Here is a 15,690-nt window from a genome sequence, read left to right as displayed (position 1 = left end):
AGACATTCTTCCTTTTGTAAACTTTATATCCAACACACATATTTGAAAGGTTGACTCATTAAAGAAAAAAAACTCTTTTCCTTTTCCATGTGTAACTATTCACATATGATTTTAAAAAAAGAAAACATTAATTCAAGCAGCATTCTTTCTTCCATTCAGGTCTCCATTCCTGGAATTATCACAGTTTGCGGGTTACCAGTTGTATGGTGATGAGGAGGTCCCCGCAGGTGGCGTTATTACAGGCATTGGGAGAGTGTCAGGGTGAGTATTCTGACCGTGCTCAGCCCCGTGAGTCAGGAAGCAGGCCGACAGGGCAGGGCATCCACCACTCACCGCTTTGCACGTGAGTGTGTGAGTGTCATGCTAGTGATATTATTTAGATCTGAGGCTTCCTACCCAGGTGTGTTAGAGTCATCTGTGGAGCTTCAAGGATAGAAAGTGAAGGGAAAAACCGCAAGCAGTGATCCTGGGGACCCAATACAAACCTTCATACTAAATCAGAATCTCCAGGGTTTGGACTTGGCTCTGCAGGTGATCTCTTGTACATCTAGAGCAAAAAACCGCTGTCTTAGAGGAGTAGGTCTTGGAGTGTGGTCCCTGGGGAACATCAGCCTCAAGTGAGAACTTGTTAGAAGTGTCAACGGTCAGGTCTTCCCAAAAAATACTAAGTCATATTCAGGGAGTAGAGCCCCGAAATCAGCATTTAAACAAGCTGTCCGGATTCTCCAGTGCTATCCTTTGAGAACCGCCATAGACTTAGGGCATCTTGATCGCTAGATATTACATTTGTTTGTGTGTATTCTGTATGCTCTCACACTGACCATGCAGTCACCATTCCTCGTACTGCAATAAACACTCCCCACTGCCTAGTTGTCTTAATCTCCACCACAATCCTGTGAGAAGGGTGCTATAATCATCACCATTCTGCGGGTAAGGAAACTGCCTTGGAGTGTTAAAATAACTTGCCAAAGATCAAGCCACTGGTAAAACTTGACTTTGAGATCAGGCAGCCTGATCCAGTTGCATTTGACTCGGACTCTGATTTACGTGTGTGTCCCTCCACCTTCACCCCGTGGTGTGTGCCTTCACGGGAGGTGTGACTATAGTCGTTTACCGTTGTTGCTTCTTTCTCACTTCCTTCTTTAACTCCTAAGCCTTACACCCCAGTGATAAATCAGAGAGACAGAGGGGTAGGGACCAGAACACAGCCTTCCTTCATTCCACTGAAGATTTTAAACTTTGTATCAGTGCTCTTTCTCAGACACCCATTCTCTGAGGCTCTCTATGAACATCAGTAGCCAGGGCTCAATATTGAGTGTATGCACTTTAGCTCACAAGATTCCATGGAGGCAGGGGCCAAGACCAGACAGATTTTGTCTTTTCCCTGAAGCTGCTCTGGTGTTGGATAGTATGACTGGAAAAGGATTCACTTATTCAAAACATCTAAAGTAGTACTTTGCTATAATTAAAGTGACCTTTCTTACATAATCATATGGTTGAATATGGTTAGCACCCTTTCTCTAGCAGATGATAGATGTTTAAACTAGTTTAAATAAAAAAAGATTTGTTGACTCTTAACTGATTTTGGGCCAAGCCAGATCTAGGAGTTCAAACAGCATCACCAGGCCACCAGGCTGGTGTTTGGTTTTGTTCCTAGGCAGTCTGTTCAAGTCTTGAGGCAGAGCTGGCCGTAGGCTTCCCCAGCTTCTGCTCTATGAGCTTAGCAGCTGCGGTAAGAGGAGAGTTCCTGAGGGCACAGACCCAGGGCCAGGGCCCATGGCTGAACCCACCACATGGACACTGAGTAGAAAGGCCTGGTCCTTGTGCTCACCTCTGAAGATGGATGGACTTTGGGGTCAGTCCTGCTAGAACCACATGGATTAAAAATAGAGAAGAAATAGTTTCTGAAAGAAAGTTTAGTTTTGTTGCCAATATAATAGATGGTGGATAGGCAAAATCAATAGGTGTCTAATACAGTGTATGTATTTTTGTTTTAGCCATGCCTTGTGGCATGGAGATCTTACTTCCCCAAGCAGGGATCAAATCCATGCCCCATGCAGTGGAGGCATGGCTTCTTAACCACTGGACCACCAGAGGAGTCTCTAATATAATATTTTGTGGCCTTATTTTTCTTCTCATTCTGTACTATGTCTGTGCTTTTGTTCTGTTTTTTTTTGGCGGGGGAGCTGCACTAGGTCTTCATTGCTGCACGTGCTCTTTCTCTAGTTGCGGTGAGCGGGGTTATTTTCTCCACTTGTGATGCACAGGTTTCTTATTGCGATGGGTTCTCTGTTGCAGAGCACAGTCTCTAGGATGTGCAGGCTTCAGTAGTTGCAGCACTGGGGCTCAACAGTTGTGGTTCGCATGCCCTAGAGCACGGGGTTAGTAGTTGTGGCACACGAATTTAGTTATCCTGGGGCACGTGGAATCCTCCCGGACCAGGGATCGAACCAATGTCCCCTGCGTTGGAAGATGGTTTTTAAACCACTGGACCACAAGGGAAATCCTGTGATGTTTCCATAAAACAAGTAAAAGTTACTAGTAATGTCTCTTGTGCAAGGTTGATAGAGGCAAGTGACAGAGTCAGAAGTTCAGCCTCCCTTTGCCTGACTTCATAGCCTGGGCTCTTTCCTGCACCAGAACTTCTTAGCTTTTCTAACGCAGCACCCCCAGGAAAGGGAAGAGTGGCCATACTCTGGAGGTGTGGGGTTATGGCCCAGCAGCCTGCCAAGAGCCTCAGTTCCTTTTGAAGTGATTTATTTAATATGAAAGTCATTAAAAATGTACTTCCCACTCTGTAAAATGTTAATTATAATGTGGGAAAATGCTTGCTGTAACCTAGTGAATAAAATTGATACTCAGAGGAGAGGAACCACTTACCCTAATAAAAGAAATTTAACATTACCTAAGGTCGTGGGCTCAGTTGCTGTTCTCTAGTTCATGTTCAACAAGAACTCAATAAGTTATTTTTTAGAATTCTAGAGAATATAAAGTGAGGTAACGAAAACATCATAAATATAAAGAAGATTAAATTTTGTGAAGACCACACTTCTCTCAAGTTTCGAGTGAGCCTCCAGCCCTCGGTTTTCCTGGCAGCACTCAGCAGGCTCTCTGCTGGCCCTCTTCATTCACTTTCCCACTTCTTGCTAGTTGCCTGGGGGCCGTGGTACCTGACAAACAGGTTTTGGTGAGAAAGGGCCCCACTAATGACTCATTATAGTATATGCTTTCAAAAATACTATTTTAAAATTTGCACCTATTGTTACTTTAAGCAGGATAAATGTTGTATTTTTAACTTCTTTTAGTTTTATAGAAAAGCATATGGCAGTAACACGAAGAACTTCTGAAAATATGAAACATAAATACTTTTGATGACTCAATTTTCCTTTTTGAAAATTACCTTCCTAAAAGGAAATGCTGAAGTTCATCACGAGGGATTTTCTCATCTCGAGACTTGGATTTGTTGTTGTTGTCGTCTTATCATGTTAGGACTGTTTCATTCAAAGAACATTGCAAAATGTGGCTTAGGTTGTCAGTTTTTCTCTGCTAACGTGGGGTGATGATTCTTTAAAAAAATAAGATGTGAGTTTGTAAACTTATTAGAAGTGATTCATTTTATATAAATGAATAAATGAACAGTGATTAAAGCTCCTATACCATAAGATTGCCTAATGGCTATCATTAGTGATATGTGTTAATACTGGAAATTGCCAGGTTGTATTGGGAATGTCTTATAATGAGATGCAGTTGGTCTTTACTTTTAAAAAATCTCTCATATTCTCTCTCCAATGAAATTTCTGCCTTTCAGAGTAGAATGCATGATTGTTGCCAATGACGCCACAGTCAAAGGAGGCAGCTACTATCCAGTAACTGTGAAGAAACACTTAAGAGCACAAGAAATTGCAATGCAAAACAGGCTCCCCTGCATTTACTTGGGCAAGTTATAAGAACTGTAAAATAAACTGTTATTCAGCTAGAGAAGTAAAAGATTGTTTAGAAGAATATATGACATTATCAATGGGCATTTCAAGAAGAGCTATTGGTTTCTCTCATAATTTCAAAAGAGATACTTATTCTTTGTTAAAACCCTTGGGAGGAAAAGTAAATAAGAACTACCCATTATAACATCACTGAGGAGGAATCCCTGACACTATTTTGGGGTGTGCTGTTTTTTCCTCTACATGAGTGGTGTTTTTTTCCTTCTATATATTTTTGTTTTTCTATTCATCATAATGGATTCAAACTATGAAAAAATAATAGCTAATATTTATGAGTCTCTTGAGTGTCAGGTACTAGGTTAAATGCTTGAGTATGTACATAATTTGGGCAAACATAATTTAAAGAAATTTGATTTTCAGTGAAAGTAAATTTATATTTGGAATTAAAATACATTAATCATAAAATCTAAGGATATTTTTTAAAGAACATAAAAGCAAAGCAGTTTAAAATTGGCACTTCCTGGATATTAGCTTAGTTTGTAAAAACACCAGTATCTGTTGTTCATTTCTGTGAATATTTGAACAGGTACACATGAGATTTCTTTTTCCTATGAAAGTGAATTTACCTGATTGATTTAGAGTGTGAACTGCTTTGCACATATAGAAAACAACAAATGGGACCCTACAGCTTGCAACTGCTGTGCCCAACGCTGTAGGGAAAGCAGTTAAGGGCGTCGTGTTGTCTGTCTTCCTCATAGTGAATTGGAGACAGGATATAATGTATTAAACGTCAATAGAAGACTCATACTGATAGATATAAGACTAGCTAGCTTTCTGTAACGTTGGCTCTGTACGCTCACAGTATGTGCTGAACTAAGTGCTTTGCATACACTATTTCATGTCATCCTGATAACGACCCTGTGGTACACTGCTGTTACCTTCATTTCACAGATGGGGAAACTGAGGCATAGAATGGCTCAGAAATGCTTCTGTGGTCACACAGCTGTGAAGTAATGAAATTCTGTTTTGAATTCAGCTGACATTCTTATCTACCACTGTTATCACAGTAAAAAGAGAAACAGAAGGCGATGTGTGATAAAATTATCCCATGAATTTGGTAGATGATTTTTGGATTGTTTTTAAAGAGAGAGAGATCCATTTTCAGCTGCACTGGTTAAGGATTTTTTGCGATTTCTGGGGCTAATCCTCAAAGCAGAGAATGTCCTAAATAATTTCAAGTGGAATTTTGTATAGGGGTAGGAGAGCCTAATATGTTTGAAGAAAGCAATACAATTTAGGGGGCTGTGTGGGAAGAATGGAGAAAGAGGCTGCAGAAGAGTTTAGAAAGACAGAGCAAATTTTCTTCTGTGAATGTAATTAAGAACTGGTGCTATTATCATTGAGACAAGTCTTCCTGTGTATAGGATGTTTTGTTCATTGAGATGTACTTATATCTGTTATTTCCCCTGTCTTCAGTTGACTCAGGAGGGGCAAACTTACCTCGACAAGCAGAGGTATTTCCAGATCGAGATCACTTTGGCCGCATATTCTACAATCAGGCAGTTATGTCTTCTAAAAGCATTACACAGGTAATTTCTTATTAATGAGATATGTTGCTTTTTGCATCAAATGTCTTTGCTAACCAGGTATTCTGAGATGACTTAAAAGAGAATTTTACTTTTTTTGGCTATGCCATGCAGTTTATGGGGTCTTAGTTCCCTGACTGGGGATTGAACCCAGGCCCTTGGCATTGAGAGCATGGAATCCAAACCACTGGAATGCCAGGGAAGTTCCAAAAGAGAATTTAATATACAATTTAGTCTTCAAGAAATCATCTGATAACCTTATGAGATTTCCCTTGTATGTTGTCTGTCTTTTTTCTCTTGTTGCTTTTAATATTTTATCTTTGTCTTTAGTTTTTGTCCATTTGATTACTGTGTGTCTTGGTGTGTTTCTCCTTTGGTTTATCTTGCTTGGGACCCTCTGTGCTTCTTGGACATGGTTGACTATTTCCTTTTCCATGTTGGGGAAGTTTTCAGCTATTATCTCTTCAAATATTTTCTCAGGTCCTTTCTCTTTCTCTTCTGGGACCCATATAATATGAATGTTGGTGCATTTAATGTTGTCCCAGAGGTCTCTTAGGTTGTCTTTATTTCTTTACATTCTTTTTTCTATGTTTTGTTTTGCAGCATTGATTTCTACCATTCTATCTTCAGGTCACTTATCCATTCTTCTGTCTGAGTTATTCTGCTATTGATTCCTTCTAGTATATCGTTCATCTCTGTTCTTTAGTTCTTCTAGGTCTTTGGAAACATTTCTTGCATCTTCTCCATTCTTGTTACAAGATCCTGTATCATCTTCACTATCATTATTCTGAATTCTTTTTCTGGGAGGTTGCCTATTTCTACTTTGTTTAGTTGTTTTTCTGGGGATTTATCTTGTTCCTTCATCTGGGACATAATTCTATTTCTTTTCATTTTAGTTAGCCTTCTGTGATTGTGGTATTAGTTCTGAGGCTGCTAGGATTGTAGTTCTTATTTCTTCTGTCTGCCCTCTGGTGGATGAGGATAAGAGGCTTATACAAGCTTCCTGATGGGAGGGACTGGCTGTGGGCAAAACTGTCTCTTAGTTTTCCCTGGTGGGCAGGGCCATGCTCAGTAAAACTTTAATACAGTTACCTGCTGATGGGTGGGGCTGTGCTCCCTCCCTGTTAGTTGTTTGGCTTGGAACTGACCAAGTCCTTGAGTCTAGAGACTCTGTGCTGTGTGTGCTAAGACACTTTAGTCATATCCGACTCTTTGCGAGCCTATGGACTGTAGTCCGCCAGGCTCCTCTGTCCGTGGGATTCTCCAGGCAAGAGTACCGGAATGGGTTGCCATTTCCTCCTCCAGGAGATATCCCACCCAGAGATCGAACCGGTGTCCCTTATATCTCCTGCATAGACAGATGGGCTTTTACCACTAGCGCCACCTGGGAAGCCCCTTAAGGCTCTGTAATAGGGCTATTGACATCCTCCAAGAGAACTTATGCTGAGACCCATCACCCAGGGCTGCTGCTACCAGTGCCCTTCTCCCTGTGGCAGGCCACTGCCCACCCACGCCTCTGCAGGAGACCCTCACACACTCAGGGGAGGTCTGACTCCGTCTCCTGTAGGGTCAGTGCTCCTTTCCCCTGGGACCTGGGCACACATTGCTTTGTTTCTGTTTCCCCTAGTCCTGTGGAGGTCCTGTAATCCAGTGACTATGGTGAACAGTATGGAAATTTCTTAAAAAAACCAGGAGTCAAACTACCAGCAATGCCACTACTGGGCATATATACCCTGAGAAAACCATAATTGAAAAAGACACACGTACTCCAATGTTCATTGCAGCACTATTTACAATAGCTAGAAAATGGAAGCAACTTAGAAGTTCATCGACAGATGAATAGATAAAGAAGTTGTGGTGCATATATATAGTGAAGTATTACTCTGCCATAAAAAGGAATGCATTTGAGTCATTTTTAATGAGGTGGATGAACCTAGAGCCTATTACACAGAGTGAGGTAAGTCAGAAAGAGAGACAGGTATCGTATATTAACATATAGATACGGAGTCTAGAAGGGTGGTACTGGTGACCCTATCAGCAAGACGGTGATGGAGATGCAGACATAGAGAACAGACTTGTGGACACAGTGGGGAAAGGAGAGGGTGGGACAGATTGAGAGAGTAGCACTGAAACATATACGTTACCATGGGTACAATCAGATAGCCACTGAAAATTTGTTGTATCATGCAGGGAGCTCAAATCCAGAGCTCTGTAACAACCTAGGGGGTGGGATGGGGTGGGAGGTAGGAGGGAGGTTCAAAAAGGAGAGAACATATGTATACCTATGCCTGATTCATGTTGATGTATTGCAGAAACTATCACAATATTGTAAAGCAAGTATCCTCCAACTAAAAATAAATTTAAAAAAAAATAAGATGAACAAACTAGAACTGTATGCATCAACAGAAATAAGTCTCAAAGAATATATTGGGTTAAAAAAAAGTAAATATATAACCAGTTGCTCTGTATGCAAATGTTAAATATATCAAATAACCTATTATTTGTGTCTAAACAGGTACATGCGAAAGATACACTCAATTTTAGAACAGTGGTTACTTTTGAGGTGGGAGGGAGGAGAAAAAGGCCAGTAGGAGGTCTGTAGAGCCTTCAACTGTATCTGAAATATTTTATTCTTTTAAAAAAAATTCAGAAGTAAAGTTAGCCAAATGTCAAGATTTACTGAGACTGGGTATTAAGTAAAGAATATTTATTTTATTCTAATCTTTTTTGTATGTTTGAAATATTTAATAATACTGCTGCGATTCCTTTCGGTTTTTTGTTGTTATTGAATTTCTTAAGTTTTTAGTATTTTTATTAATACTCTAATTAGTCATCACCTGCACTTATTATATCTCTTCTTTATATTCTACTAATACAATGTATTGTTATTTTTATTCTATATTCTACTGTTACTGTTATATGAGCTTCCCAGGTGACGCTGGTGGTAAAGAACCCTCCTGCCAATGCAGGAGACCTAAGGGATGCAAGTTCCATCCCTGGGGCCAGAAAGATCCCCTGGAGAAGGAAATGGCAATCCACTCCAGTATTCTTGCTTGGAAAACTTCATGGACAGAGGAGCCTGGTGGGCTAGATTCCATGGGGTCGCAAAGAGTCAGACACGGCTAAGTGACTTAGCAGATTACTGTCATGTGACGACCTTGCCTATCTCTGTGCCTTGTTTATCTAAACAGAAACTTCAACTTTGTTCACTTTTGCACAGTCAGCCCTTCCATCCATTATGTGGTAAGAAATTCTTATTGTGATCTTTTGTCTTTTAGGAGAAATTTCTGGAGGCTAGATGTCTGAAATCAAGGTAGCGCCAGGGCCACGGTGCTTCACAAGGCTCTAAGAAAGACTCTGTTCATCTCCTTGGGTTTCCGATGGCTCCAGGCGTTCCCTTGGTGTGTGGCCGCATGACTCCGGTTTCTGTCTCAGTCTTCACATGGCCTCCTCTTCTGCGTCCCATCTCCTCCTTATAAGGACTCTTGTCACTGGATTACCCCTGGGTAATCCAGAATGATCTTATCTCAAGATCCTTAACTTAATTACATCTGCAAAGACCTCCCCCACCCCCCCAGCCTACCCCCCTTTCACCCCCCAGTAAGATCACATTCACAGGTTCCAGAGATTCGAGTGTGGACATTCAACCCACTGTAGACTTCTGCCGCCTTGCATGCTTCTGTGCTCTGGCTTTCGGTTCATGTAGCTTCTGTAGAAACCACAAAATACGTCAACCAACATCCAGCAAATATTTGTGGAGAAGCTACTTTAAGCCAGGCCCTGCACTGGTGAATAAAACTAGGTAGAGTCTCTGCTCCTGTGGAACCTGGAGCTTAAAGAGTGTTTTAAAAACTGAGACTTTTTACAGTTAAAAGTGTCCTATATTTTTAATAAGCAATTATCTGCTTATCATAAAATAGTATGTCTGAGGCATTTGACTGAATGCCTTCAGTTTGCGTATTTAATTTTTGTTTCCTAAAATGTTTTAAAAATTTTATTCATTTATTTGTTTTTGACTGCACTGGGTCTTCATTGCTGTGGGCGTTCTCTACCTGCGGCAGGCGGGACTGTTCTCTGTTGGGCTGTGCCGTGCCAGGGCCTCTCGTTGCCGTAGCTTCTCTTGTTGTGGATCACAGGCTCTAGAGTGTGGATTCAGTAGCTGTGGCACATGGGCTTAGCTGATCCATGGCATATGAAATCTTTCCAGACCAGGGATCAAACCCACGTTCCCTCTGTTGGTGGGTGGATTCTTAACTACTGGACCAAGAGGAAAGTCTGTATTTCCTAAAAATTTTAACATCAGTATTTCCTTAATTGAGCTCCTTCTCTTAACATTTGTTTTTTTGTATTTCATGCCAGTAGGATGTTTGTGGTTAAGGTTTGCCTTCCTGTATTCTTTTTTTTTTAAATAAATATTTATTTATTTGACTGCCCTTAGTCAAATAGTTGCAGCATACAGGATCTTTTAGTTGTGGCGTATGGGATCTGGTTCCCTGACCAGGGATCTAATTCAGGCCCCCTGTATTAAGAGCACGGAGTCTTAGCCAATGGACCACCAGGGAAGTACCCCTATATTCTATGAACCTTGTCGAATTAAAAAAAATCTAATTGTTATCGTACACTAGCATCTGGGGTGCCTCTTCTAGTCTTTTCCCCAATATATGAATGCTAAACTGGTTATCTGCACTGAAGCTTTACTGAAAAACTCAAGATATTTGTGAGCACTATTCTATCCTGTTGACTTCCCCTTCATTTTTTTTTTTTTAAAGAACAAGTACCCCAAAAAATAAGGCCCAAAGAAAAGGACCTTTTCTAACTTCTGCTGTTCCATGAAACTTTTCTTCCTCCCTGCATTACCAGACTTATTACGATTTGGCCCAGTATCTTCATTCCTGACTGCTTAGTCTCCTAAAAACCTTGTTGCTCTTAGAAGTTCCTGCTAACATTAACCTCCTGGAGACCACACAGATTATTTGTTTTGTCATTTTTCCCTTTCCTGAAGTTCTCCGTGTGTGTGTGTTAGTTGCTCAGTTCAGTTCAGTTCAGTCATTCAGATGTGTCTGACTCTTTGCAACCCCATGAATTGCAGCATGCCAGGCCTCCCTGTCCATCACCAACTCCCTGAGTTCACTCAAACTCACGTCCATCGAGTCAGTGATGCCATCCAGCCATCTCATCCTCTGTCATCCCCTTCTCCTCCTGCCCCCAATCCCTCCCAGCATCAGGGTCTTTTCCAATGAGTCAACTCTTCACATGAGGTGGCCAAAGTACTGGAGTTTCAGCTTTAGCATCATTCCTTCCAAAGAAATCCCAGGGCTGATCTCCCTTCAGAATGGACTGGTTGGATCTCCTTGCAGTCCAAGAGACTCTCAAGAGTCTTCTCCAACACCACAGTTCAAAAGCATCAATTCTTTGGCATTCAGCTTTCTTCACAGTCCAATTCTCACATCCATACATGACTACTGGAAAAACCATAGCCTTGACTAGACGGACCTTTGTTGGCAAAGTAATGTCTCTGCTTTTCAGTATGCTATCTAGGTTGGTTATAACTTTCCTTCCAAGGAGTAAGCGTCTTTTAATTTCATGGCTGCAATCACCATCTTCAGTGATTTTGGAGCCCCCCAAAATAAAGTCTGACACTGTTTCCACTGTTTCCCATCTATTTCCCATGAAGTATGGAACCAGATGCCATGATCTTCATTTTCTGAATGTTGAGCTTTAAGCCAACTTTTTCACTCTCCTCTTTCACTTTCATCAAGAGGCTCTTTAGTTCTTCTTCACTTTCTGCCATAAGGGTGGTGTCATCTGCATATCTGAGGTTATTGATATTTCTCCCGGCAATCTTGATTCCAGCTTGTGCTTCTTCCAGCCCAGTGTTTCTCATGATGTACTCTGCATATAAGTTAAATAAGCAGGGTGAAAATATACAGCCTTGACGTACTCCTTTTCCTATTTGGAACCAGTCAGTTGTGCCATGTCCAGTTCTAACTGTTGCTTCCTGATTTGCATATAGGTTTCTCAAGAGGCCGGTCAGGTGGTCTGGTATTCCCATCTCTTTCAGAATTTTCCACAGTTTATTGTGATCCACACAGTCAAAGGCTTTGGCGTAGTTAATAAAGAAGAAATAGATGTTTTTCTGGAACTCTCTTGCTTTTTCCATGATCCAGCAGATGTTGGCAATTTGATCTCTGGTTCCTCTGCCTTTTCTAAAACCAGCTTGAACATCTGGAAGTTCACGGTTCATGTATTGCTGAAGCCTGGCTTGGAGAATTTTGAGCATTACTTTACTAGCGTGTGAGATGAGTGCAATTGTGCACTGGTTTGAGCATTCTTTGGCATTGCCTTTCTTTGGGATTGAAATGAAAACTGACCTTTTCCAGTCCTGTGGCCACTGCTGAGTTTTCCAAATTTGCTAGCATATTGAGTGCACACTTTCCCAGCATCATCTTTCAGGATGTGAAATAGCTCAACTGGAATTCCATCACCTCCACTAGCTTTGTTCGTAGTGATGCTTTCTAAGGTCCACTTGACTTCACATTCCAGGATGTCTGGCTCTAGGTAAGTGATCACACAATCGTGATTATCTTCGTCGTGAAGATCTTTTTTGTACAGTTCTTCTGTGTATTCTTGCCATCTCTTCTTAATATCTTCTGCTTCTGTTAGGTCCATACCATTTCTGTCCTTTATCAAGCCCATCTTTGCATGAAATGTTCCCTTGGTATCTCTAATTTTCTTGAAGAGATCTCTAGTCTTTCCCATTCTGTTGTTTTCCTCTCTTTCTTTGCATTGATGGCTGAGGAAGGCTTTCTTATCTCTTCTTGCTATTCTTTGGAACTCTGCATTCAGATGCTAATATCTTTCCTTTCCTCCTTTGCTTTTCGCTTCTCTTCTTTTCACAGCTATTTGTAAGGCCTCCCCAGACAGCCATTTTGCTTTTTTGCATTTCTTTTCCATGGAGATGGTCTTGATCCCTGTCTCCTGTACAGTGTCACGAACCTCCATCCATAGTTCATCAGGCACTCTGTCTATCAGATCTAGTCCCTTAAATCTATTTCTCACTTCCACTGTATAATATAAGGGATTTGATTTAGGTCATACCTGAATGGTCTAGTGGTTTTCCCTACTTTCTTCACTTTAAGTCTGAATTTGGCAATAAGGAGTTTATGATCTGAGCCACAGTCAGCTCCCAGTCTTGTTTTTGTTGACTGTATAGAGCTTCTCCATCTTTGGCTGCAAAGAATATAATCAATCTGATTTCAGTGTTGACCATCTGGTGATGTCCATGTGTAGAGTCTTCTCTTGTGTTGTTGGAAGAGGGTGTTTGCTATGACCAGTGCATTGTCTTGGCAAAACTCTATTAGCCTTTGCCCTGCTTCATTCTGTATTCCAAGGCCAAATTTGCCTGTTACTCCAGGTGTTTCTTGACTTCCTACTTTTGCATTCTAGTCCCCTATAATGAAAAGGACATCTTTTTGGGGTGTTAGTTCTAAAAGGTCTTGTAGGTCTTCATAGAACCGTTCAACTTCAGCTTCTTCAGCATTACTGGTTGGGATGTAGAGTTGGATTACTGTGATATTGAGTGGTTTGCCTTGGAAACAAACAGAGATCATTCTGTCGTTTTTGAGATTGCATCCAAGTACTGCATTTTGGACTCTTGTTGACCATGATGGCTACTCCATTTCTTCTAAGGGATTTGTGCCCGCAGTAGTAGATATAATGGTCATCTGAGTTAAATTCACTCATTCCAGTCCATTTCAGTTTGCTGATTCCTAGAATGTCGACATTCACTCTTGCCATCTCTTGTTTGACCACTTCCAATTTGCCTTGATTCATGGACCTGACATTCCAGGTTCCTATGCAATATTGCTCTTTACAGCATCAGACCTTGCTTCTATCACCAGTCACATCCACAGCTGGGTATTGTTTTTGCTTTGGCTCCATCCCTTCATTCTTTCTGGAGTTATTTCTCCACTGATCTCCAGTAGCATATTGGGCACCTATCGACCTGGGGAGTTTCTCTTTCAGTATCCTATCATTTTGCCTTTTCATACTGTTCATGGGGTTCTCAAGGCAAGAATACTGAAGTGGTTTGCCATTCCCTTCTCCAGTGGACCACATTCTGTCAGACCTCTCCACCATGACCCGCCTGTCTTGGGTTGCCCCACGGGCATGGCTTAGTTTCATTGAGTTAGACAAGGCTGTGGTCCTAGTGTGATTAGATTGACTAGTTTTCTGTGAGTATGGTTTCAGTGTGTCTGCCCTCTGAAGCCCTCTTGCAACACCTACCGTCTTATTTGGGTTTCTCTTACCTTGGACGTGGGATATCTCTTCACGGCTGCTCCAGCAAAGCGCAGTCATTGCTCCTTACCTTGGACGAGGGATATCTCCTCACCGCCGCCCCTCCTGACCTTGAACGTGGAATAGCTCCTCCAGGCCCTCCTGCGCCCACGCAGCCATCTAAGATGGATGGTGGCATCCATTTTAGATGCTACCTTTTCCAGGAAAACTTCTGAGAATCCCTTACTGGAAGTCATCTTTTCTTCCCCCAACTCCCGTCCGTAACTCTTGCACTTTGCCTTACTAGTGGCATTTATCCCTTTTATCTAGACGTATCCTGACTAATTTCCTTTACTAAACTCTATGCCACTTGGGATTAGAGACGGTATTGGATTATTTACATCCCAACACATGTATTTGTCTACCTAATAATTTATTAAAAGAGTGAAACCCTATGGCTATGAAGTGGTTCTGTTTCTTGTGTTTTAATCGTTGGCAGGCAGATTCTTTTACCACTGGGCCATCTGGAAAATCCCATGTTTTATTATTTACTGTGTTTAAGATGTTAGCTTAGATGGATTGTTAAAAACAATCTTTTTTTTTCTTGTATTTTACCGCATAAAGCAGTCACTATTGTAACCGCAGTTATGTTATATGCGTGCATTTTGGTAGTGAGCTCTATGTGCTCTGCCGTGTCCGACTCTTTGCAGTCCTGTGGACTGAAGACGGCCAAGCTCCTCCGTCCATGGTATTCTCCAGACAAGAACACTGGAGTGGGTTGCCATATCATTCTCCAGGGGATCTTCCCAGCAGAGGCATCGACCCTCATCTCCTGTGCCTCCTGTACTGACAGGTGGATTCTTTCCCACTGAACGACCTGGGAAGCCCAGTGAGCACTAACTTTCTATGTTGGTTCAATTCCTGTTTTCCTCCCCAAGATTGGTTTTTATTTAATATTATTAACCTTGACCATTTTAAATCCATTTATCCATTTCTAAGAAATATGTCTCGTACAACGATATCTCTGTTATGTCCTATATTTTGCAGCTGTAAAGATGTGACTAGATTCCTACAGATCTTCCAGATCCAATAATTTTGTTTCTGGACTCGAGAAAAAACAGTTAACTAGATACACTCTGTATTCTCTCCTGTTTCATTTTTCCTTACTTTCTCATAGGTTTTAGGACCCCTGATTTGTTTTTGAAGTTTAAAGACTTGGCATATTGGTGTCCATTAGTGTTTAATTTCTTTTGTGGCTCCCATGTTGCTGACTTTTTAAGTGTGAGACTTCCAGTTCTCTTCAGAAGTGGGATCTTGGTGTTTCTTTTCTTCGGATCTTACATTACCATTAATTTTTATAGTCTAGTGAGAGTCTAGTCTGGACTGATCTTTGCTCTGATACATTAATTCTCTTCCTTGTTTTACTGTGATCCTTACTACACCAGCAACAAATGTTTCTGTTTTTATTAACAGTTTATTTCTTCTGATTCAGGCATTATTCACCTAGCCCTGCTAGTTGCAGCTCCTCGGGCCTTTCTTCCTTTTTTCTTCTTTGTATTTCTGCCCATTCTTCTTTTTGGAGATGTACCTGAAATTATTCTCAAATGTCCTTACTTTCCTCTTTTTCTTACCATTTCCTTCTTATCCCCTTTGGCTTAGCTTATTTTTGTAATTTATTTTTGGTTCAGACCTTGGTATATGTTTGGAGGGTCTTAGGATAAACACTGAGTATTATTTTTGAAATGCACTTGAACTTGCTTATGAAACCAGACAGGGTCAGGGGTAGAAGAAACCAGTCTGTTTGATTGTTTTGAAGTTCTCTGATAAAAAGCTTGGAGCAGAAGCAGAATGTGGGTAAGGTGGATTTTTTGTTTTCTATGTACATTTTG

At 41.1% G+C, this 15,690-nt stretch overlaps 1 protein-coding gene across 1 annotated transcript in view; it reads left to right on the top strand.

Moving 5' to 3' along the window:
- Positions 1–15,690, top strand: part of MCCC2 (methylcrotonoyl-CoA carboxylase 2) — a 77,955-nt gene that overhangs the window by 18,624 nt on the left and 43,641 nt on the right. The window contains exons 4-6 of the mRNA XM_027519998.1: positions 160–261; positions 3,809–3,936; positions 5,415–5,527. Of these exons, the coding sequence (XP_027375799.1) occupies positions 160–261; positions 3,809–3,936; positions 5,415–5,527 (343 nt within the window). The remainder of the gene's footprint in view (positions 1–159; positions 262–3,808; positions 3,937–5,414; positions 5,528–15,690) is intronic.

The sequence above is a fragment of the Bos indicus x Bos taurus genome, chromosome 20, assembly GCF_003369695.1.
Source record: "Bos indicus x Bos taurus breed Angus x Brahman F1 hybrid chromosome 20, Bos_hybrid_MaternalHap_v2.0, whole genome shotgun sequence".
NCBI lineage: Eukaryota > Metazoa > Chordata > Mammalia > Artiodactyla > Bovidae > Bos > Bos indicus x Bos taurus.
Note: the sequence above shows the minus strand (reverse complement) of the source record. Positions and strands in the feature narration are given on the sequence as shown.